Consider the following 27,040-nt stretch of genomic DNA (forward strand, 5'->3'; position numbering starts at 1 on the left):
AGTGTTTCATGGTCCCTAGGATGATTTCCTTCCATAACAAATAGTGTTAAGCCCTCACCTAATGCATATATGTACTTTTACATGCTAAATAGGATCCGTTTGTGCCCGAGGCTTTATTTGACACTCAGCAATTCCTAGCAACTTACACTCGAATCCCACGTCAAACAGTGAGTTCATACCCCTGTACTTTTTTCCAGTTTTTCATGTTTTCAAGGGGGGGAATACAAGCAAAAGTACAAGGAAACTTGTGCTCAAAGTATATTATTTCGTTTAAAATAATTATAGTTTCATTATGCTTTTAATACAGAAAACAGTTTTACCAAACAATTTAGAAATCAACTCGTAGAAACAGTTTTCAAAACTAAAGCAATGAACTTGTGAATCTTGTCATAAAATGTGATATTTTATAAAGAATTCATACAAATCATAAACAGGATTTTCGGTATTATTACATGCAAATTGTTAGTCTAAAGTTGGAGACACGTCCTTGGTAACACTCCCACCGAATTCGAGAGTGTAGGACTAACACTTGTAACAAGAATCTCTTGTAGGGAGAGCGTGACTGCTGTGTATAGATCTATATGGGACTGACTATCCCGCACCTCGCTGCTAGCTACAGTGGGACCGTCAGGTCTACGGGTGACAAAGTCATAAAATGATATTGGCCCCGTTACGTGCCATATCAAGTCTAAGTACGGTTATGACACTCGCAACCTAGATAACGAAATTTACTTTTGTAATAATGAAACAAGTGAACTAACCTCAAAGTAATAACCAATTTGATTACTAGAGGGTATTAGTAATACCCTTAGGATTTAGTTCACCACTTATTTATTAGTTTATTTATGTAATAAGGCTAATACACCTCACAGAGAGCAAACAAGGTTTTTCAAGGAAACTACGTCTAACGATACAAGTATGGTAGATACTTGTACACCTCAGACAAGAACAGATAACCAACTATCAACTTATAAGGAAAATATAGGATTTTCCTGGGATAACTCAACCTTACATAAACGGACTGTTTAACAATCAACTATTGGATAATCAAACATTTTTCATAAGAAAATATAGGATTTTCTTGGGGAAACACTTTTCAAAGGATCAAAGAAACATTTCTTTCACCAGAACTAATCGCTTATGAACTCACCAGCTTTATGCTTATATTTTTTTAAAAACGATTGTATTCTCAGGGGAACAATAGACAGGTACTCTCGCCAACTTTTGGAGAAGACAGAGCATTTTGGAGTCACGTCTTTTACTTTTGTTATATACTGATGTGAACAAACTATGTTTTCAAACAATGTAAATATTCATATTATAATGTAATGGTTGTGTTTCCTGTGATTACTATGATACAACTGTTGTGATACTACGCATGACTTCACCCGCCCCCCGGACGTTTTCCGCCGTCCGTTCCGACGGTTCGGGGGTGTGACAACATCTACGTAAGGTCTTAGAAACACTGCGATCAGAGAAGCTTTATGCGAAGTTCTCTAAATGCGAATTTTGGATTCGAAGAGTCGAATTCTTGGGTCACATGGTTAGCGAAGAGGGAATTCACGTGGACCCTTCCAAAATCAAAGCCATTGAGAAATGGTCAGCACCGAAGATGCCTACAGAAATTCGTCAATTTCTAGGCCTCGCTGGCTACTATCGTAGGTTCATTCAGAACCTATCTCGGATTGCGAAACCGCTTACAACATTGACCCAGAAGGGCATGGCCTTTGACTGGGAAGAGAAGCAAGAGAAGGCGTTTCAAACGCTAAAGCGAGCCTTATGAGGCGCACCGATATTGTCCCTCCCAGAAGGGATAGAAGACTTCGTGGTTTATTGCGATGCATCCAACCAAGAGCTTGGCTGTGTTCTGATGCAACGAGGTAAGGTCATCGCCTATGCGTCAAGACAGCTAAAGACACATGAGGTCAACTACAACACACATGATCTTGAGTTAGGTGCAGTGGTGTTTGCTCTGAAGATCTGGAGACACTATCCGTATGGCACAAAAAGCACTATCTTTACAGACCACAAAAGCCTTCAACATATATTCGACCAGAAGGAGCTCAATATGAGACAACGACGGTGGGAGCGGATCACAATGGACTTCATAACCAAGCTGCCCAAGACAACGGGTGGTCTCGATACCATTTGGGTGATCGTAGACAGGTTAACAAAGTCCGCACACTTCCTACCTATCAAAGAAACTGACAAGATGGTGTTCCCATATCCATTATCTCAGATAGAGATAGTAGATTCACTTCAAGGTTTTGGCAGTCGCTACAAAGTTCCCTAGGAACTAGGCTGGACATGAGTACAGCCTACCATCCGCAAACCGACGGACAAAGTGAGAGGACTATTCAAACCTTCGAAGATATGTTGCGAGCCTGCGTGATAGACTTTGGGAAGGCATGGGATACTCATTTACCACTTGTTGAGTTCTCCCACAATAAAAGTTATCACACGAGCATAACGGCTGCTCCATTTGAAGCCCTCTATGGCCGTAAGTGCAGATCCCCTCTGTATTAGGCTGAGATGGGCGACACTCAGTTAGCTAAAGGACGAGTTCCTGACAGCACTCTCACAGGTCCAGAAATCATTCGGGAAACGACAGACAAGATCGTTCAGATTCATGAACGATTGAAAGCCTCTAGAGACCGAAAGAAAAGCTACGCAGACAAGAGAAGGAAACCTTTGGAATTCCAGGTGGGCGACCTTGTTCTATTGAAGTTCTCACACTGGAAGGGCTTGATACGCTTCAGAAAGCATGGAATGCTAAATCCAAGAGACATAGGGCCTTTCGAGATTATCGCTAGAACTGCCCTGTAGCTTACAAACTCAAACTACCTCGCGAACATAGTAACATACATTCTACTTTCCACGTCTCGAACTTGAAAAAGTGTCTGTCGAACGAGACTCTTGTACTCCCACTCCACCAGATTGAGATCAACGAGAGCCTCAACTTCGTCGAAGAACCAGTAGAGATCATGGACCGAGAGGTCAAACAAACGAAGCAAAGCCGTATCCCGATAGTGAAGGTTCGCTGGAATGCCAAGCGAGGACCTGAATTCACTTGGGAGCGCGAGGATCAAATGAAACTGAAATATCCTCATCTTTTTGCTTAGTTATTTGTAATTGCTTAATTGCTTAAACTCTAATTTCGGGACGAAATTCTCTCTAACGGGGGGATGATGTGACAACCTGAAATTTCTATCTTGTACAGCCATTCAATTCAATCAAAGCCAGACTCGTTTCTGCTACCTTCTAGCATTGTTTAGGGTCTGTTTGAGTGTTCTAAGCCTAGTGCATTCAAGGTTTGGGTTTAGGGATGAGTTACCTTATGTTCTTCGTATTGCATTCGAGCCAAACACTGCTTCAAGAGGAGTGTACGGCCATACACATGAGTGTACGGCCGTACACCCAACGTGGTCGTGAACTCATGCCCATATGTAAGCCAATCCTTCTTTTTCCTTCACTATTCACACTCCCAAGCCAAGAAATACGATTCTCTCTCAACTATCATCAAGCTTTTCACCTTGATCGTCAAATATGTAAGTATTCCTTCCATTGATTAGTTGATACATTGCTTTATCTAGTGAAGATCCATGTTTTCATCCATGAAATTATATCCTTTGGATAGATCTTCAAGTCTTCTTCACTTTCACCAAGAACACCAAGAACAACTACTTGTTCTTGGGTCGTGAACTCCTTAGAAGCCTTCAAAAGTGTGAGTATCTCTTCTACCTTCTAGTTAAGCTTGAGGAACACTTGATTTTCGCCTTAAATCGTCATCTAATGCATGAACACCAAGAGTGTACGGCCGTACACTCTTCATATGGCCGTAAACCATTGTTTAGTGCATGTTTTGGCCTCAAACTCACCTCATGTCCCAACATAGGATCATGAACACTTAATTAATGCTAGATAGGGCCATAAACACCCCTTTTGCATGTTTCTTCCATGAGTGTACGACAATAGACTCCATGACCGTACACCCATTGACCGTACACCACATTGGCCGTACACCCATTGGTCGGACACATCTTGGCCGTACACACCCTTGTGTGGCCGTAAACCCCTTTGATGCAATCATATATGATTGTAACACTTCAATCTAAGTGTTTCCTAGTCCCTAAGGTGGTTTCCTTGCATGATTATTTGTCTATACACTAATTATATACATATATGTGTCATTATATGCTTAATAGGATCCATTTGTGATCGAGGCTTCACTTGACACTTAGCATCCTATATCGAACTTACATCCGTATCACTCACTACAGGTGAGTTCATACCCCTAACTTATCTTTTAAATGATTTTAAATGCTTTTATGGGGGGAATACAAGTAGAAAACATTATAGTTATTATATCAATCACATGTGATTAATAACTGTCAATCAAGTAGATTTTTTATCCTTCAAAACTGTGTTATCAAACTGTTTCAAAAACCTTTTAATAAACTGACATCAAGTCATCTATAGCCATTCAAATGGTTAAAACTCTTTTATATGTTAAATTCTTTATTAAACTCTTTTTAAACTTATATATTGTCAAAATCATGTCTATATGGATATAGTTATATAAATAAGGTTGAAAAGGCTTACGACTGATACCTCGCCTTATTTCATGTTCCTTGTTTGGTTGTGGACTTAGGGTATTGGTTGTTTGTCTGAAGGTCGTTTGAATCTTAGTTATATATTATCTACATGTATATAGATATAAAAGTTCTTTCATTCAGTTCAATACATTTGGGTAGCAAAGGTTTTCAAACATAATCAGTCATTCAAACAATATTACTAGTAAACTATAATAGGTATAGTTTAGGAAGTCACTACTTACTATTTCTTGAACAGTGAAACTTACAAGAGTCAGTTCATACATGAGTCAGTTCAAACATACTATAATGAGAAACATAGAGAACATACTATATACTAGAACAGAGAGAACATACTATATACTAGGATAGAGAGAACATACTACACTAATACAATAACAAAGATAACATTAATGTAAGCCACTACTTCATGGCGCGACAATATACTGTTGTGTCATGTTTTGTAACCAGAGTCTCCTGGAGGGAGAGCATGAGTTTGTGTATAGATCTATATGGGATTGACCATCCTACACCTTGCTACTAGTTACAGTGGGAGCTGCAGGTCTACGGGTGACGAATGTGATACCATTTCGACGTCTCAAATGTCGTGTTTTACTAGTCAATCAAGTATGGTTATAATCTCATCACATTTTACCTTAATTAAACAAACAGGTTTAAGGTAGTTAGTACATCTGTAGTTACTTATATACAATACTACTGTACATCGTCATTTTCCCATTACATTTATATTGTGATCTTCTCACATAAACGGTAATGTAAACTATATTTTGGTAATGATAGTCATACTTGGGAAAAACACTCACTTTTACAAAAGAACAAACTTACAAAACAGTCGGGTCTTGGTAGAAGACTACTTTAGTAGAAAATATTGGATTTTCTAGGAAGTAATCAAACATATACAACAAACACTTACAAACTTTTACATCAAACATTTACAAACATTTCATTCAAACTTATACAAACAATGACATTAAAATACTTATGAACTCACCAGCTTTAATGTTGATCTACGCTTTCAAAATAAATTGTATTCTCAGGTCACCAGTAGACAGGTACCGATGACCAGGTTTTGAGAATACGGAGCCCGTTCAAGACTCGTCTTTTAGTTTGATTCATATTTTGGTGTCTTATAAACTATACAGAACACACTTGTATTGAATTATATTATTAATGTAATGGATGATGTTGTCACACCCCCAAACCGAAACGGCGGAAACGTTCGGGGGCGGGGGACGTCATGTACAATATCACAACAATTGAATAATAGTAATCAAAGCAACAATAACCATTGTATTAATAGCATAATGTTTACATTACATTTGAATCATACACGATTGACTCCAAAAGTAAATAATAAGTAAAGACTCAAAGCTACTATGCTCCATCTTCTTGAACCCGGTGTGTGTACCTGTCTACTAATGTCCTGAGAATACAAGTAGGTTTTGAAAGAGTATCAGCATAAAGCTGGTGAGTTCATAAGCTTTTTGTTTTAGAAAACTGTTCTTTGTCCTTTCGAAAAGTACGTTATGTTTCTCCAGAAACCTTATATTTTCTAATGTAATGAATGTTAAGTAAAAATGATTCTTACTAGTTCCTCCTGCGAGTACTTAGTGTATACATATCATATACAATCCAGATCGAACAAACAATCGATTGTGTGGCTCTGCTCCAAGCCCACAACCAAACAAGGAACAGGAAAAGAGGCGGAGACCACACATTCCACTGGTTGTCGGATCCTCATGTATATAATCCTGAAGTATTTACTAGATACTTACAAAGTTAACTGTATTGATCCTTTGATATCTGTTGAAAGTGTTCCTCAAGAAAATCCAATATTTTCTTATGAAATGTATGATTAAACCCATTCTTTCTATAACTTCTTGGTTCATACTAGTTACGCATAAACCAATATCGAATAGACGGTTAATTGTGTGGATCTGCCCTAAGCCCACAAGCAACCAAGGAACATGGAATGAGGCGGAAACCACGCATTCCACAGTCTATAGGATATTCTTCATACGTAACCCGGATGCATAAACTAAGGAATTATAGAATTAATAATCAATATTCGTTAATTGAATAATTAACCAGTTGTTGTAAGTACTGATGTTTACCCTAGAAAATCCTATATTTTCCCTAAGTGTACGTTATTGAATTATATGCTCCCATTCATAGAATATAAGTATCTACCATACTTATGTTGTTTAAGTATTGTTTCTGTTTGAAAAACCTTTGTATGAAAACCATTGTATGAATACCTTTGTATAGTAGTCTTATTACATAAATAAAACTAGTTGAATGCATGTTGTACGGTATACTGAAAGTGTTGTTAATACCCTCCTGTAATCACCTAGTACATATGAGTTATAGAAATCTAGATCGAACAGACAGTCGATTGGGTGATTCCGCCCTAAGCCCACAACCAAAAAAGGAACAGGAAATGAGGCGGAGATCACACATCCCAATGTATGTCGGATGTTAATGTCATATTACCCTAATGTACATACTAATTCATCACATAGTTACTAACCCTGTTGACTGTTTGTTAGGTATATTATTATGTGAACGAGTCGTTGTTTCACCTGCGGATTCTTATAACCATACTATGGACGATCAACATTACGACGTACTCGGACGTACGTCGTGAAAAATGCCCTTTGTCACCCTAGGTTGACTGTAGCTAATAGTCAGGGTGCGGGATTGTCACTCCCGTATAGATCTATACACAAACTCCGCTCTCCCTCCAGGAGACTCTAGTTACAAGGCGTCTCACACTGTAGTTCTCTCAACGAATTCACTAATAATACTATGAAAAACCCTTTATGTTATTAACATGAATCCTTATAAAATAATATCTTTTATTTCATAATTCATAAGTTTGTTTCTTTGTTGAAAACTGTGTTTGCAATGTTTGTATTCTTAACATGTTCATAAGACTGTCTGTAGATCTAGTAGTAACTATGTTCATCATGTTTAGTAAGTTCTATGCTCGATGTATACTAATGGTAGGGAAATATAATAAACGAAATTATATTTTTAAACACAAGTTTTCTTGTGCTTTTACTTGTATTCTCCCCCTGAAAACATTAAAAACTCGAAAAATATAGGGGTATGAACTCACCGTTAATTGTGTGCAAGCGTCAAATCAATGAACTGGAAACGAAGACCCTTGAGTTGTTGTACGTGGCACTTAACGGAATCCTAATAACAATTAAATACATATATGTATCTAAATTAGCGATTTCATTAAATAAAGTGTTGAAAAACACTTGCTTTCGGCTAAGGAATGTTACCGGGACTTGATTGAATCGAGAAAAGCTGGTTTTCAGGCTAATATACCACTTAAGGAGTGTGTACGGCCTTGAAAGGGAGTGTACGGCCGTGAACCGTGTACAACCGTAGACTGCCTTGAAGGTTGTAAGGCCTTTGAAGTTTTACGGCCGTGAATGAGTGTACGGTCAACGATCTTGAAGGAATACGACCATACACTCAAGAACAAGAGTGTTGGAATCGACAAATATGTGTCCTAGATGCTCCGAAATGAACCCCCAATGGTGTTTTTCGATGTTTTACAGAAGAATAAAGGTGCTTTAGGGGTGTACGGTCGAGATTCTAGACAGAGAAGTAGAGGGTGTTCGGCCAGAAAAGTGTAAATGAGGGGTAGGGTCTCGTATTTATAGGGGTTTTTGTGGTCGGTGGTGGGGTCCACCCGACTTTCGCCGTAAACGAGTGTACGGCCGTACACGGGTGTACGGCCGTGAACCCAAGTCCGGCCGTGAATGTTGTTTTGATCGAAGGAAAACTCGAAATTTCGCGTAGATTTGATCCCGACTAATACATGAAGCTCAATTTTATAACAAAATGACTTTCCAAGCCAAAGGAATTCGACGGGACTCAATAAAAATCCAAATTTTATTAACGGAATTTGGATAACGGAAATGGAAAAAGGTTCGGGTTGTCACAGATGTTGTTGCTTGTTTTACTATTATGCATTGTTATGATACGGTACATGACGTCATCCGCCCCCGAACGTTTCCATCGTTCTGGTTTGGGGGTGTGACAATATGTTAATGTGCAACTGACGCGCAACTACAACTCATACGTCTTTCTTTGAAGAATATAAGATATTATCGCCTAATGATCACTCGTGATAAAATCCATGAAGTGATTCAAATGAGCATGGGTTCAATCGAATACTTGAATCTCATTCCAGGAGCACTCATGAATGTTGCATCAACTTTTGCTATGTCTAAACGCTTTAGACATCTACAAGCCCAATTCATGACAGTGTTAATTCATACCTACTTCCAAAGTATGATTGATTGTGGAGAGTTTGAATAACCTAGTTATTCAGGAAGTCAAAACATGCAAAGTGAAACAAAAGAATAATCAAATCCAATATGGTCTCAGAACTTATGAATATAAATAAAACACCTTTTATTTATCACCTTATTGATTACACATTACTCATTGCATAATGTTTCGATTTATCAACTTAACACTTGAATTAAAACAATGGTTGTCCCATGCTCCAAGCATGCACACTATGTTTTCTAAACAATAGTTATGCCATACTCCAAGTATGCACACTATGTTTGTCTATGATCCTTACTTTGTGAAATAGATCAATTGAACATGATTCCAATGATGCTCATTTCACTATCCCAAATCCTCATTGTAAATGTAAGAATTCCAAATTCCTGCCATTTACTGAAATCTGTTAGATTCTAAACTTATATGCATTGATCCTCTTGTAATGACTATGCACAAAGTCACAAAGACTTGTCAACAAAAATTTCAGAGTATTCCAATGGAGATCAATTCCATGGAAACGAAGTCTCAAATTCAAAGTACATTCCTTTGAACATCCTTCTTGCATTAAGTTTTCTAATCTGACACAGATTTAATGAATAACTTCCACCTATGAAACCTTTCCATATTCCCATTCTGACCATCACTTCTGAATAAGAGTTGCCTCCTTTCAGAATATGTCAATATGGTCCTTTCCAAAAAGTTACATCATACTTCCAACTATCAATGAGCAACCAATCTTTGGTAACCCTCAGATTGTCCTCGACAACTGCTTAATCATTTCAGTCATATCCAATTCTAGACCTTTTCCCCTCTTAATTCCCTAAGCATTTGGAAAATTTGGAAAGGATAAATATTATATCACATTTAATCCATCCTATACCCGAAGCATATGGGACACGATTCATGATGTCTCACATAAAGACATGATCCTGGACCAGTCTTTTGCTACAATATTTTGTAATTGCCATGTTTTCATAATTCAACTATGAAGAGGGATGCCATAATCATAATCGAATTTTGAGAACGCAATATATATAGAATTTCCTTATGTTGAACCATTCCAACATAAAATTCATATATATATCCTTGACTAAAGATGATTAAAATCTCAATCTAAGCTTTTAGAATTGAAATGAAGTATAATTTCCTCTCCCTTAATTATAGCAAAACAACTTTTCAAACCCTACGGCGTCACGAATTGAGACTTTTGTTTGCTATAATTAACACTTAACATAATAATCATTCTCCCACTAACATGATAATTATTAGCATAACACTTATGCTCCCACTACCTTTGACATGTATCCAGAAATCAACTGGACTTCTAGAAATAAATAATTTATTGACTTTCTTACCACAGTTCAGATTTCTGATACGAGATGCTTTGATAAGACTTTATCAAAATCATACACCTTTCCTTAGACATGTCACATGTGTGTCTAAACAATTTTTAGAACTATGAAAAGGGATGTCGTAATCATAGTCTCAATTGTTTAGACCTTTGCCATTTCTCACAAGTCCATGTTAGCGTGCCGGTTAACCAGACACGCTCCACTAACGACTTTGAGAAGGCAAATATCACAATTGCTATCTACTTAAAATCTATTTAGCGAAAGCGTTTCCTCACCATCATTTTCATGAATCGGAGAGAAACCTTATGACACTTAGATTTTATGGTGTATGTGTTCCTAACCATGTGAATTTGTCAAATCCATAATCACAAGACAAGGTTAGTTATAAATTCAAACTCATATGGACTGAACTTGTTAAATCTTAATTTCTTGCCACCTGGTCGCACAAGGGCCTACCATGTCTTCCAAGTTGTTATGCAAGCAACCGAGAACTCATAGAACTCACATGCATAGTCAACTTTAACCGGAATGGGCATAGAAACAAGAATTATGTCAGCACAATAGGTTATAAACCTGAACTTGTGTGCTAGTGATAAACTACAAGTTTTATTCTTGATTAGTTCTTGAAAATCTTTCAGGATCTTTAAGACTCCCACTGTCCTCTTGACATATAATACTCTCTTGCCAATAACCATTCCTTGACAAACAAATATTCAAGAGATAGTGCGGATTCTTATCAAGACAAACACTTCACACACTTGGCCTTATTAGGTCTTTGTTTTATCCAAAACATCACTACCAATTTTAAATGTACAAGAGTAGAAAACATTTTACTCTACGTTTGACAAGTGTTATAAACCTTCTTTAAGATATGTCACTCAAGTTACAATCTTTGAGTATGACTCTAAGAATTCTTTTGGAACGAAGTATGACTCATCTTCTTGATTTAACCATTTCAACAATTCATGATTCCTCTTCTTAGCCATAGGAATGCACTAAGATGACCTTAGAGGAACAATTGTGATATAGTTTCTTAATCATTAAGATGATTATAAAACATGATATTAAAGTACTCTCCCATCTTTTCAGATTTGAGAAACTTTTATCTTTCTACCTAATTTGATTATTCTCATTCGTTCTGCCATACATTGAAACTTTTCCAATGTTTCAGAATTGTACTTAAACTTGTAAGTATAACCATATTTACTGAACTTTAGTAAATTATGACGAATAATCTTATCGATATTTGTGGTGGACTTGACCAGTGCACAAGAATGTATACTCGATCCCTTAGTCCTTCACTTGACTCACATGTACATGTGAACAAGGAATTAGCCTTAATTTTCCAAAGATGAAAATTCTCATTCATCATACAGTGCTACTTGTATGATTCCAAGTTTCGGTCCAATTGAAACTTGGGTGATGAGAATATTTCCTTATTTGGTAAAATTAGACACTTCCACAAGTGAAAGAATCAAATTCATATTTTCAGTATTGCTAGAAACATACAAACATCAATTTTTTATAAATGTCATTGCAAGGAGATATAAAATAAAACAAAAACAAAATTTTATTTATTTATAAAATGCGGAAAAACTTTTCCTTACAATGCAGTTATAAGTGAAAACTATGCTATTACATATATTTCTTAGCAATCTATCATAACTCTCAAGCAGTAGCTCAGAAATCCGATCTTCGAACCATGCAATTGAAATCCATCTTCGCGATCAGATTCAGCATAATCTTCTTTTAAGCTTTCTTCCCTTTGCTTGATCCTGCCAAACATCAAAATCTAACCTAGTCACATCATGTATTAAGAATCATCAATTAGGAACTTAACAGAGTTAGATGGTATATACTTACCTGAAGCAGAGTCAAACATTTTGTCTCTACTTTCTTTCAGATCTTTCAGGTAGTCAGGGCAGCTTCGCTTCCAATGTCCCTTCTCTTGACAGTAAAAACATACAGACTCTTTGGGAATGGCACACGGGACTATCATAAACTTAGCCTTTCTCTCTACCATTTGGTCAACCGGGTAGACCATGGCCAATCCCTTTCCATTGGGAAGAGAAAACTTTTTCGGACTTCCAATGTTACCATTGTCAATGTCCACGGAAGTTTGAGAAGTAGATCTTGCACCCAAATTTACTTTTCCAGTGCACCAAAACATTTATGATTCAACAGCAACAAGTAAATAAGTAAGATCAATAAGGGTCATGTCGTGGTCTGTCACATAGTAGTCCTTAATGAACTGACTATACGACTCAGGGAGTGATTGAAGAACCCAGTCAACAGCCAACTTCCTTGAGACTTCGACACCCAACACTCTCAGCCTGCCGATATGTGACTTCATCTCCAAGACGTGAGAACACATAGGCCTTCCATCTTCATGTTACATTGCATGTAGGGCTTGAGTGACCTCGAATTTTTCAAGTCTTCAAGCTTGTGGGTCAGGGAGAATTATTCGAGGAGGTGCAGGAAGAGAAGTATGATTTCCATGATCCAATCGCGGAACATCATCTTCATTAGGAAAGCTTTTTCCATGGGATCTGGGAAGACCATAGTTGTCTGATCTAGACATCTACAATAGGAGAAATTCAAGTTAGTTGATTTAAGTCCTTAATATAACACCCAATCTGAAATATTAAGGCTACGTGTGACATCCCCAAATTCACGGCCAGAAAAGACCGGTGTTTATGCTTTGTTTTATAAAATCAGAGTAATCCTTTGATGAAAAGAGTTGCGGAATTCGTTCCCACAACAAAATATGATAAAATTTATCAAAACATTTCTCAAAGAGAATGTATTTTCATTAAATAATAAAACCTCGGGATGTGATGTTCCGATACAGACCAAAAGCATAAACGGCACATTATAAGCCTTACAACAGTTATATACAACTATTGGCCTATACACAAATTATCTTCACAAGTTGTCCAACTTATGCTCTCGCGCCACTACCTGTAATCCAAGGAAACTGAGTGGGTCAGGCTTGGGAGCCTGGTGAGCATATAGGGTTTTCAACCCACAATAAGTAAATTTATTAAGTTTAAACATCAAACAACTAACCAAATTTTCCCATCTTCGTTATCTTCTTTATTCTTAAAGATCTTAATAATCATATGTCCTCCATTCATTCACTCCTAAAATGAGATTACTTGTTCCCGTATTCCTCACTTCACGTCCCTAAAGTATCTATTTAAAAGGGACCTAGTCTAAGGATTTTTCAATGGGGTGACAACACTGCTTCGGGGTTTCCTTAGCAATCTATGTCAATTAGGACAACCATCAGAGCAACAACATTGCTTTCCCCAGCAATTTATGTCGAATAGACAACCAAAGGGGTGACAACATTGCTTTCTTCTGCAAATTATGTCAAATAGGCACGAAGTACATCGTCGCCAGGGTTTATACAACAGGAACTAATTCCATAGCTACCAATATTCATCTATACAATACTAAATCCATACTCTCAACGTACATCTATGAGGCACTAAATCCATAACTTCCAACGTACATCTATAAGCCACTAAATCTATAGTTGTCGGTATAATCCTTTAGGCGCAGCTGCCAGGATATTTAGATTACAACTAGTGAACAGTTAAATCAAAATACTTGGTAAACACTCCGTTTGAAAATACTTAATGAACACCTAGTTCAAACAATGTGATAATAATGTACATCTAAATCCTGCAAGACAACTATTATTATTAACACATATATATATCATATTTCTAAAACAATCTATCCCATCCCATCGATCCCCGCATACTGACCCTATACAATGATCTTACGAGATCTAGCCTAAGGAATCGATATGAACAACAAACTGACGAAACTGCTTTGGAAATTCCCTGGCAGCAAACAAGGATCAATAAAGACATCTAATGAGGGAAATGGAATAAGTTTCACCACGAACCTCCGTTCGTAAAAAGAAAGAACCACAAGACAATTAAGTCAAGGGTAGTTATCTAGATAAAAATGCCTAGCCGTGGTGTGAATATCGTGAGGTATTTTACCCCCAAACTCACCCTATCCCGCATCGAACTTTGCCTAGCAGTGGTCTGAATATCATGAGGTATTTTCCCCCAGACTCACCCTATCCAGCAATACAACATCACACATACATGGTAGTGGTCTATTATGGACACACTTTATTAGGCAGTCAATGAAGTTCCCTCAACTACTCCGTGGAAGAAAACGCTGACACATGAAGCTCATCCGATTACTTCATAAAAGAAACGAAGACTCCAAAGCACTCCAAAATAAAAAGTATAGGGAAATACTAATAAAGTACTCCCGTACGCTCCCGTAACCTGACACATGGTAGTGTCAAAAAAGGACTTTGTACATGATAGTACTTCTGGAACATTATACTACTCTGGTATGCGTAGGACTCGTACCCGAGAACATAATAATACCTCGGCGCAAGCAGCACCAAAGACACATGGCTTTGAAAAGGACTTCATACATAAAATGTACTTTTGTACGTAAGACGTACTCCACCGATCATCGATCTCACTACATACGTACTCTTAATAAGAGGCTACCCAATGTCCAAACTTAATTGAACTAAACATCCCTTTTTAAGTCTTAACCCATCACTAGGCAAACCTACGAAGTTTATAATCAATTTTCGATACTGTCTCCGTTTAGGCAACGCTAACTAGTGTATACTTAACACAGAGTTTAAGTAATAATATCATATATTCACATCTTAACACATATTGAACCATAACTGATTCGTACGTTGCATATCATCAAATATATCTAGCACGTATTTCGGGCAATAACAAATACTTCACATACATATATATTTAATACTTTAATCAATACTTGTATTAAAATCATGTCAATGAAAGGGACTATACACATGATACCCTATCGGATGAACGTATAGTTCAAAAATACATAATCCGTACTCCCGGATCTAAAACTAACCTCCTGATCTGATCCATACTCCCGGATCTAAAACTAACCTCCTGATCAGATCCATACTCCCGGATCTAAAACTAACCTCCTCACCCTTTTATCTCATTATCCAACTCATCTTTTATCACACACCAACAATCTCATCTACCCATGTTCTACCCAACATATTTGTAGATACAAAAATATATATACAGTTTAACTCATTTAAAACCTATATAAAACATCCATTCCACACTCAACTCAAATAAACAACAATATGCAAACACATAGCACATATTTCATAGCAAATACTTCATATTTATTTGTTAGAAGAAAGTAACTACAAACTCACTTGATTAGAAGATGATCGGACAACACTACGGCTCTAAATGTAGTATTCTTCGGTGAAACTGGAAGATCTTCACACACCGGGTCTCTCGCGGGCAGAGCTTCGGCTCGGAAACTCTTTTCTTCTCGGGATCTTCGGAGCTTCGGGACTCGCTTAGGGTCTCGGGATGATACCGGGGCTTCAGGGGTACTTCTTTGCACGTAAATCGAGGTAATATGGGTGAGAGAAGAGTGAATTAGCAACCATGGCCCGCTGCCCCTTCAATTCCATTTATAGGGCTGTCTTCTTGAAATTCACGTCGTGAACAGTACTCCCACGTCGTGGGCTTGATCGTCACTGCATGCGTCATCACAGGTTGCGTATGACAGGCTTTGAAAGGTCAAATCACTGAGTTCACGTCGTGAACCTTCTGTTCACGTCGTGAACCCTGACACAGCTTTGGGGTTCGCGCCCCGAACTTCAGAAATTCATAACTTTCGCATACGAGCTCCATTATCGACGTTCTTTATATGCACACGTAGGTGAGATTATGCTCTACAACTCTCGTTTAGACTTCGTCGGCTAATTTTGACTTTATTTTTATTATATTATTTTTAGTAGGCCGGGACAAGAAAACTTCGTTAGAAAATCATAACTCCTTCGTCTGACGTCCGTTTTCGTCTGTCTTTTCACCGTTGGACTACTATCGACGAGATCTTCAATTCTCATTTAGATTGTTTCGGCTAAATATCGCTCGATCTCATATTCGAACTTCGGGCTATACACTGCTAAGCCGAAACTTCGAAAAATCATAACTTCCTCATACGAAGTCAGATTTGGGCGTTCTTTTCATGTACGCTCTCGGTTTAACGTATTCTACGACTTTCGTTTAAAATACTAAGGCCAAATATTGCTCTATCGTTAATTCACTATTTACATCGCGTTGTGTCGTGCCGGTTCTGTCGCGAAACTTCGACATGTCATAACTTCTTCGTTATAACTCGGATTTCGGCGTTCTTTATATGTACGGAATCCTTGTAACATATACTACAACTTAGTTAAGATTAATCCTTCTAAATAATCTTCCATTAAAAAGTCATTTTTGATGCTTATCGTCTCTAAATTGACTTAGCCCGGATCTACGGGCGTTACACTACGACCCAACACAATATCTTACAACTTGGAAGAGAGATGCCATAATCCAAGCTATAAAATATTTGAAGGTAGGCGAATGACGATTCACCAATTTCCACCATGAAAAACGAAATAGGTATTAGGTCTTAATTGGATTGAAACTCCTAGATCTTTGAGATTCATTGAACTTTTCAACAGCATGTTTAAATCTCGATTGTGCCCTCTCAAGTTTGTGACTGGGATGCCGAGGATCATAAACAAGGTGTGAATAACCATGCAAATTGACTTGGTACCCTTACTCTTTATCACCTAATCAATGTGCCGGTTACCCACATGCGCTCCACCGATCTATGATAAACATTAAGTCACATTTGCCACTCTTACTAGTCCTTGTTATTGTGTCGGTTACCCACACACGCTCCGCCAACGACTTGGTGTGGTACAAAGTGTAATTTCGTAGGTTAGCACCAATTTCACTTTTTTCTAAAGTAACTAAGATTGGAATTTATAAAAGGTTTAGTTACTTTATATTTATCATTATACTTATAATGAAAATTATAGTCCTTGTCCTACCCGTTCGGCTAACGACCCCCACCAGTCAAGGAAGCGGTGGGTGAGAGTGGACACCCATTAAGCAGCCATTTTATAGGAAACAACCTTATACCCCCCTTATAGGCCGACTTCGTGAATGAGTCCTACTAACGGTAAGACTGACTTGCTCTTATACATATATATATATATATATATATATATATATATATATATATATATATATATATATATATATATATATATATATATATATATATATATATATATATATATATATATATTATTAACTTATAATGCTATAAAGTATAAGGGTTGAATTTTAACTTTTAAAACTCTAGGGTTTGGAATTAAAGTGTGTGTGAGACTTTACAAATTCCAAAACTTGAGGGAAAGTTTTGAAACTATTCAAGACTTTTCATTTCTATAAGCTATGAGTCTTAATGGCTTTAATGGAATTCCATAACTTGAGGACAAGTTATGGAGTCCATTAATTGGCATTTAGATCAAGAATTATACTAACAAACAATTTGCAAATAATTCCTATGATCTACCAAAACTCATAAGTATGAACATTCATATCAACAATTTCAAGAATCATATAAACATATTTAAACTTGAAAATTTGATAATAACCATTGAAAATGGATTAGCATAATCATTCCCACACCAAAAACAGGTTTTATAAGTCCAAAACAGTTTAGGGTAATGATTCTAGTCCATTTCCAGCAGCAAAACTCGAAAATCTGCACACAGGGCCTCCTACTCGCCGAGTGCAAGAGCCTACTTGACGAGTAGGATGAGTTTACACATGGACTCGTCGAGTCCCCTCATGGACTCGGCGAGTCCACTGAATAGTGAACAATATTTCGACTTTTTAAAGCATTTTGCATCAAGTATAATGAAAACAAGCCTAGGCTTTGATACCACTGAAGGGTTTTGAACATTCTAACACTCCTATGGTGTACATGCAACCCTATAAACCTTGGATCCATGTTTTCTCTATTATATAAGAAAATATGATTTTTCCAAGGTTCTCATCCTAACTAACATACCATGGGGAACTTGTAATATAAAACTTAGTGGGATGACATACCTTTTCTTATGGTTGATTCCTTGGAACTTGAAGAGCCTAGCACCAATAATATGGATGCCTCAAGTGGAATCACAAATCACCAAAACACCTTGGAAGACTTGAGAGAATAGAAAGCACTTCTAGAAATCGGCCCACCCTTTGTACTCACATACTAGTGTCATTTCATGTGCCAAAGACCTCTTTATATAGTATGGAGGATTAGGGTTACATTCATGTAAACCCTAATACACATGACCTTTCATTTCCATAGGATCCATGGGTTAAAACTCCATGGACTATCCATGCAAGTTTAGCCCAACCTAAATGAACTTGGCCCATTATATATATATATATATATATATATATATATATATATATATATATATATATATATATATATATATATATATATATATAAGAGTCCATATTTAATTAGTTCCTTTTGATCACTAAATTAATTCTAAATTAATTCTTGATCAATACTAATTAAATAATATGATTTCATATTAATATATTCTAACTTATAATATATTAATAAACCATATACATACTATTCTCAAAAGACTATCCATACAAATTCTTCCGGTGAAATGCAACCCAAATGGACCATGCTACTCTCGGGTCGAGTACATACCAATAATAGTTATGGGCTTAGACATCTAATCCGACATACACATCCATAAATGAGTCATGATTCATAAGCTAGAGATGATTTCTACCATCATCAAGCCCTTGTTCTAAGTAAATTCAATAATTCAATGCTAAACCAAAGAAATAAACCAACAATTGCTCATTCAAGTACCAAGCTCATCATCAAAGTATTAAACAAGCATAAGAAATATGAACTAGAATCACAAACATAAGATAAATGACAATTAAGCATGAATCCTTCTAACCCCTCAAATATCCAAGGGTTTTAGCCAAACTTAACAAAAATAGGGAAACTAGCCACTCATGGCAACCATATAACAATCACAAAAGTATAATTGCATCAACAAACTACCAATTGCTTAGAAAGATTAGAAGAATGAGTATTAAACTCCAAAAACCGCCTCCAACCGTCTCTAATGGTGGAAAATCGAAGTATATCTGAAAGATCCAATCCCCCCAAGGTAAATGGTGAACAAAATGACCAAAATGCCCAAAAGTGTGCAGTTGCGCGGGTACCCGCGCAAGTGTTGCGCGACTGAGACTCCACCCTCGTAAGTGTTGTTGGAATGATGTTGGTCCATTCTTCTCCACTAGACCACTCCACTAACCAAGATTCTCTTGGTCCCCTCCATGCCTCACATGATTCAAATTTGGCCAATCATCTTCAAGCTTTAAATATGGATAGTCCAGGCCCAAAATAAGAATCTATGACCCATCTTCACAAGCCCACTTCATCCAAATCTTCAACTTTTTAAGCCCAAATCTCCTTTGATGGATCTGTAAAACCCAATAATGCATCGAAAAGCCCACCAAGCCCAACTGCACTCAAACCGCAACCTCAACGAGCTCCAAAACCCTGCAAATATCTCATGCAAAATAGAAAGTACCTGACACGATCCATCATAAAGAAAATAAATAATATACAATGCAATACTAATAAAAAGAGATAAAAATAATAAAATAAACTAATAAAAATAAGGAAATAAAATAAGCTATCAAATCACCCCAAGCTTAAACCTAACTTGTCCTCAAGTTAGAACAAGACTAAAATGAGCTCGAGATGAGCTAAACTAAAAAGGAAAAAGAAAGATACCATAGAACTTGGTCAACATCTGTCAACATGGTAAGAATCAGTCTTTCTTGGACCCTACGCACCTTCAAAATATTCCCCGCTTTAGAGCCATAAACCACAATCTCGAACCACTTGAACGGCGAATAGATCACGGCTGGATGTAGTCGCGGCGTGCAAGACAAAGGAAACAAAGGATGCGCCCAATGGGGGCACTTTAAATCACGAATGCAGACCATAATGCATGAAGGAAAGGTGCCTCTTCACACATGATGATTCCTATATTTATCAGGCTAAAGTGTATAGTAATGAAATAGGGTTTTGCAGCATGGCCTCCGGGCAAACATCTGGTTTCAGGGGCTTCTCCCTTGTACTGTCCTTTACAGTCTACTGTCTCATCTTCATTGCCTTTTCTCACCATAATAAAAAATAAAATAAAATAAGAAAAATCTACATAACCTAAATCTAAACCTAACAACTTAAATCTTCAATCTCGATCTTCTATTATTTGGTCTTTAGTATCCTTGTTGTTTGATCTTCTGTCTTCTCATTTCTCTATTTCTTTTTTATTTTTTTTTCTTTTAAGAGAAGTCTTGAATTTGGATTCTCGTTCTTCTTTTTGTGTTGCTCTTTTTCTTCATTTGTTTCTTCTTTGTTTTTGTTGCTTTTCTTGAATCTTCTTTTATCGTCTCTTATTGTCTTCGCTTTTCCAATTTCTTCATTTTTTTGTGTTTTATTCATGGAAGGTCTAAGGAATTTCACCATGTAACATAGGACTCCAATAGTGAAAATGGAGTAATAGATAGAGGTTAACATGAACACCGAATGATCATTGACACTATGTCATGATCTACTAAAAAGGGTGGGGAATGACTCAAAACTTGGTGTTACCGAAAAAACTTGGTCCCAAAAGATGTGAATTTGGGGACCCACTTCAAAGTTCATCAAACACCTCAATGCAAGGTGTGATAAACAAAATCTATCTAACTATCTACTCTACACCTCTAGAAAAATGATGACATATATTAAAAAGGTGGTGAGAATGTAACTAAGTAAGGTTCAGATGACACTCGGGAGTACTAAGGGGTATTCCCCCTAAAACCAAGATGTGAGTCTTCAATATCTTCAAAATACCTTACCGGGCTAATCTTTGGTCGCACACATTGGTTTGACCAACCACATCCCTCCGCACCTAGACCCAATCAAGCTACCTGCATCTGACCCCCACACAAGAGGTCTCAAAGTGGTCCGTGAGGCTCAAAGCGTGTTCTATTTGTCCAATACAAGGAATTCCATATCAAGACCCGGGACCAATCTATGATTCAATACTTATGACTCGGCGCTATGGTACCTATAGGGATGAGAAGAAAGAGAGAACAAAAATGCATGAACTTAAACTAGAATGCAACTAAAAACTATGAAAATTAGAAAAGAAAGAAACAAAATATGCAATCTTCAATTTTTTTATATGCAATCAAAAAATAAAATATAAGAATGCCTCACCCCAAGCTTAAAATGAAGCATTGTCCTCAATGCTTAGGATAAGAGTAAGGAAACATCATATCGATATCAAGGTGGTGGAGGCACGCGAGGACGGTATGGAAGCAACACATGTGTCGTCAAATGATGTGTGGGTGGAGTTCTTGGCCGCCTAAATACACACGGGTGAAATCTTGGTCGCGCAATGGAAGCACATGCAATGACTCAGAATTTTCTTATGAAGTGACATATTTGCACGGGTACCCTTGTAGATCTCTGTGCGGGTGAGGGGATAGTCTCGCAGACCGTTACGCAGGTGGCAGTCGGCCGCGCAAACGTCGGCACAGGTAGGGATTCAGCCGCGCACGCACATCAGGATGCACCTCGTGTTGGAGTAATTTTTACCTCATATTTGCGCGGGTGGGGCTGGGTCGCACAACCTTTGCGCGGTTACTCGTTCAAGTTGTAGATTTTGACACTTTGTGTAATTTTTCGCGTCACAAGCTCCAGTTTTCTTCCATAGTTTACCAAGATCATTCCTAAACCTCAAGATGCTTATTTTTTACCAACTTTAAGCCTATAAACATCAAAACTTCGAGTGGAGATTATTTATTTACAATGCATTTATTTAACGTCTTTGCCAAGACATGGTCCCTCTTCCTTCAATCTTCATAAGTCGGCATTTCCAATGTTACGTTGTCGAATTCTCTAGTGTCAAAGCTTTCATAAAATGGTTTCAAACAGTTTCCATTCACTTTGAAGATTTGATTCGTTTCCAAACTCTTGATTTCAACTGCACCATGATGAAACACTTTTAAAAGAATGAAAGGTCCGTGCCATAAAGATCGCAATTTTCCCGGGAATAACTTCAAACGCGAATGATAAATAAGAGCTTTTTGACCCAAAACAAAGTGCTTTTGGGTTATGTGCTTGTCATGAAACACCTTTTTCTTGTCTTTGTACCTTTTAAACCTTTTAATTATTTTCTTCTTGATCACTTCTAATATTAGAGGATGTGTAGGTGGTGGATTATGGAATGGGGCATCTTGTTTGGAGAATGAGATAAGGCAACTTGAGAGACATCTTTCCTTGTTGACTTGCTTACTTCGAAAGTCTTCACAATCTTTTCAACTTTGGAGTCCAATATAAACATTTCCAGTGTTTTCTTCAAACTTTCACAATCAAGGTTCATGTTGAGTATCATCTTCAAAATATCCCTCTGAGACAAATCAAACACTTTTTGGGTTATTGGCTCAATTACATCAACCCGATACAATGGAGAAATGTTTCTAGGATACCTCCTTGCTTCAAAGATGTTAAAGTAAATGGTCTCTCCATCAAACTCCATGGTGATTTTCCCATTATGAACATCAATAATCGTGTGAGCAGTATTCATGAAAGGTATTCCAAGAGGGATCATAGGTGATTTGGAAGGAGTCTTCTCTTCAAGATCAATGAAATAAAAATCTGCAGGAAAAACAAGTTGATTAACTTGTACTAACACATCCTCCAAAACTCCTCTTGGAGACACACTTGACTTGTCACCTAATTGAATGATTACTCCCGTTTCTTCCAAAGCTCCAACATTGAGAGATTGAAAAACTGAATATGGCATCACATTTATCGATGCTCCAAGATCTAACATGGCACTTTCGACAGGCAAATCACCAACGGTACAAGGGTTAGCAAATATTCCCGGATCCTTGCATTTGGGAGGTAACTTCTTTTGGATAATCGTAGAAATGTTTTCATTGAATTGAATCTTTTCATTTGCCTTAAATTTACTCTTCTTGGTGCACAAATCCTTGAGAAATTTTGCATAACTTGGAATTTGCTTAATAGCATTCAATAGTGGAATGTTGATTTGGATTTTGCGGAAAGTTTTGAAGAATTCATTTTCTTCCTCTTTCTTCTTCGAAATGGCTAATCGGGAAGGAAAAGGTGGTGGTATGACCAATGGCTTGATGGTATTGTTGGAAGATTCGGGTTGATCAATGTTTGTCACTACCGGTTACTTTGGAGGAACTACAACCTTTGTAGGCTCAACAACAATAACCTCTTCTTCTTCTTCTCTTGGAACTTTTTTGGGGTTGCTTTCTCCAAGGGTTTTCCAACTTTTCAAGGTTATTGCACTCACATTGGGATTCTTCTCGGTTCGAGATGGAAGTTTACCCCTTTGTGCCATCTTATTTAGAGCGGTGGCCAAGTCTCCAATTTATGCTTGAATGTTGGAGAAGGTGTTCTTTGTCTCATGTTTAAATTGGCTTTGGCTTTGAGCAAGAGAAGTAACGAGTTCTTGAAGACTCCTTTGATGGTTACCACTTGATTGGCCTTGTTGATGAAGTGGTTGGTAATGTGGAGGGGGATGAGATGTTTGTGGATATGGAGGTTTTTGGGAAGGATGTTGTTGATATTGGGGTCTCATCATAACATTTGGTGGGTTTTGCTTTGGTGGGTATGGGTATTGTTGGTAATTCCTCCAATTTGGGTTATAGGTATTTTGAAATCCCATGGGTCTTGGTTTACCTTGATATCCTCCCATTGCATTAACATCCTCCGGTTCACTTCCAAGTGTGGGACACTTATCCGTATAATGCCCCGTCATTGCACAAATACCACACACCATCAATTGTTGACCACTTCCTACCACCATTTGACTTAACACATTAGTCAAATCCAAGAGCTTTGATTCCACGTGTATTAGTGTTGCTAACTTCACCAACCACTTGTGTGGAATTTCTATTCATTTCATTTCGAGTCCCAATGTTTCTTTAATTTTCATAAATGGTACCAAAAAGTAATCTTATCTCTTGAGGTGTCTTATTGAATATGTCACCACCACTTGAAGCATCAATCATCCTTCGATCTTTTTCATTCATACCCTCATAAAATTGGTGAAGAAGTAATTGTTCGGGTATATTGTGTTGAGGGAAACTTGTACACATGTTGTTGAATCGATCCCAAAAATCATGAAAAGTCTCATTCTCCCCTTGACTAATCCCCAAAATGTCACTCCTTTGACTTGATATTCAGGAAGTGGGATAGAACTTGCTATTGAAGGCTTTGAGGAACTCTTACCATGTGTGAATAGATCCTGGTGATAAGTTGAATAACCATTCTCTAGATTTATCTTCCAAGGTGAGCAGGAAGGCAGTTAACTTGAAATGATCAAATGTCACATATTCGGGTAACATGATAACACAAATCATATGAAAGGACTTCAAATGCTTTTGAGGATATTCTCTATCCAAACCATGGAACATTGTGAGATGATGTATGAAACTTGACTTCAATTCAATCCCTCGACGATTTGCGGGATAAACAATACCAAGAGGTGTGTGAGTAACATCTGTATCCATCATTTGTCGAAGCGTCAACTCTTGAGGGGGATTGGGTGGATTGGGGTTATTGGGATATTGGTGCATGTAATTGGGAGGTTGTTGGTAAGGCGGGTATGGGTATTATTGGTGATTGTACATTTGTGGTGGATAAGGTTGGTAGTTAGGATATTGGTTGTAGGGGGTTGTTGTGGGTACATTGGGTGTTGGTATATTGGAGGTTGTGGGTAATTAGGTTGATGTGCTTGTTGTTATTGAACTTGAAAAGCATTGTTTTGAGGTTTGTTGTTTTATTGGAAGTTTTGGTTTTGTGGTTGTGGTTGTTGATAATTTGGTTGATTTGGGTGAGGATGGGGTTGATTCCAAGGTGGCATATCTATGAGAGGTTCTTGGCGTTGTTGTTGTCTTGGTTGATGGGGTGGTGTATTGGCATCTTGATTGTTTGGGTATGGGTTGAAATGGTGAGGTGGAGTGTGATTCATGGCTATGTAGTTTTCAAAGAGAATGTCTTCAAAGGAATGACCAACAAGTGGAGAACTCGGTTCGGTGTCGGTATCATTTAAAGTATGAACTTCATCTTCTATGTTGATTAGTGGATAAGAGGAAGAAGCTTGAATGAGTTGTTGTTGCTTTGCTTGTTTGGATAACTTTTTCAATCTTTTTGCTTCTTTTTCAATCTCCTGATTGTAGAGTAGTTCACCGGTTCTTGTAGACCTAGGCATAAACAATCAAATAACAATAACCAATTTCCCCGGCAACGGCGCCAAAACTTGGTGGGATGTCAAGTCCACCAAGCAAATTACACCATTTGTTTGCAAATAAAACGTAATATAATGGTAAAAAGGGGTATCGATCCTCGGGGAAATGGTTGTATTCAATCACCAATGCAATCCAATATAACTAGTGTAAATAAACTAACTAACTACACTTAAACTAAGAGGGGGGGGGGGTGTTGTGATTTCTTGAAAACTAAAAGACTTGAATAACTATAAAGCTTGCAATTAAGCAAGATGGTGAGATGCACAAATATTGGAGAGAATTAGTTAACCAAGGCAATTCAACACAATGAACATTTGTGTGTTTATCATTAGGATTCAATATGAAGCTTATCATTCATCCCAAATTGGTTATAGCAATCATGAAGCATGATATGCCAAGATTCCTCATAGGTAGTATGGAGGTTGGGGAAGTGGACAACACACCTTCTTAATCAAAATCAAGGTTTCAATTGAAGCAATTGAACCCAAGAAAGTTGATTAGCCTTAAGAACGTAGGAATCCCCAATTCCTAGAGGATGTCAATCCTTACACATCCATAAAGCAGCCATGATTCATAAGATAGAGATGATTTCTACCATCATAAAGCCCTTGTTCTCAGTAAATTCAATGATTCAATGCTAAACCAAAGAAATAAACCAACAATTGCTCATTCAAGTACAAAGCTCATGATCAAAGTATTAAACAAGCATAAGAAATATGAACTAGAATCACAAACATAAGATAAATGACAATTAAGCATGAATCCTTCAAAACCCACAAATATCCAAGGGTTTTAGCCAAATTAAACAAAAATAGAGAAACTAGCCACTCATGGCAACAATATAACAATCACAACAGTATAATTGCATCAAGAAACTACCAATTACTTAGAAAGGTGACAAGAATGAGTATTAAGGTGAAAGATCCAACCCCCAAGGTAAATGGTGGAAAATCGAAGTATATTTGAAAGATCCAACCCCCCAAGGTAAATGGTGAACAAAATGACCAAAATGCCCAAAAGTGTGCGGTTGCGCGGGTACCCGCGCAAGTGTTGCGCGACTGAGACTCCACCCTCGTAAGCGTTGCTGGAATGCTATTGGTCCATTCCTCTCCACTACACAACTCCACTACCCAAGATTCCCTTGGTCCCCTCCATGCCTCACATGATTCAAATTTGGTCAATCATCCTCAAGCTTTAAATATGGATAGTCGAAGCCCAAAATAAGAATCCATGACCCATCTTCACAAGCCCACTTCATCCAAATCTTCAACTTTTTAAGCCCAAATCTCCTTTGATGGATCCGTAAAGCCCAATAATGCATCGAAAAGCCCACTAAGCCCAACTGCAGTCAAACCGCAACCACAACGAGCTCCAAAACCCTGCAAAATATGTCATGCAAAATAGAAAGTACCCGACACGGTCCATGATAAAGAAAATAAAGAATATACAATACAATACTAATAAAAAG

The 27,040-nt window shown here is 37.5% G+C and overlaps 1 protein-coding gene across 1 annotated transcript; it reads right to left on the reverse strand.

Annotated features, from left to right (window-relative positions):
- Positions 1-22,481: 22,481 nt before the first annotated feature.
- LOC145131461 (uncharacterized) lies at positions 22,482-23,660 on the reverse strand. Its single transcript, XM_079066141.1, has 2 exons — positions 23,508-23,660; positions 22,482-23,435 (listed from the first exon to the last, which is right to left on the reverse strand). Exons 1-2 carry the CDS (start codon positions 23,658-23,660, stop codon positions 22,482-22,484), a joined length of 1,107 nt encoding a protein of 368 aa, XP_078922267.1.
- Positions 23,661-27,040: the final 3,380 nt, after the last annotated feature.

This window comes from Lactuca virosa, chromosome 8 (genome assembly GCF_052849685.1).
Source record: "Lactuca virosa cultivar CGN04683 chromosome 8, Lactuca_virosa_CGN04683_v6, whole genome shotgun sequence".
NCBI classification, from domain to species: Eukaryota; Viridiplantae; Streptophyta; class Magnoliopsida; order Asterales; family Asteraceae; genus Lactuca; species Lactuca virosa.

Bases quoted from the DNA above. Each gene is read 5' to 3' on its own strand.
- LOC145131461 (XM_079066141.1), bottom strand. From the start codon at position 23,660: ATGGCACAAAGGGGTAAACTTCCATCTCGAACCGAGAAGAATCCCAAT. The intron at 23,436-23,507 runs GTTGTAGTTCCT...AATACCATCAAG, and splicing joins TTGTTGTTGAGCCTACAAAG to CCATTGGTCATACCACCACC.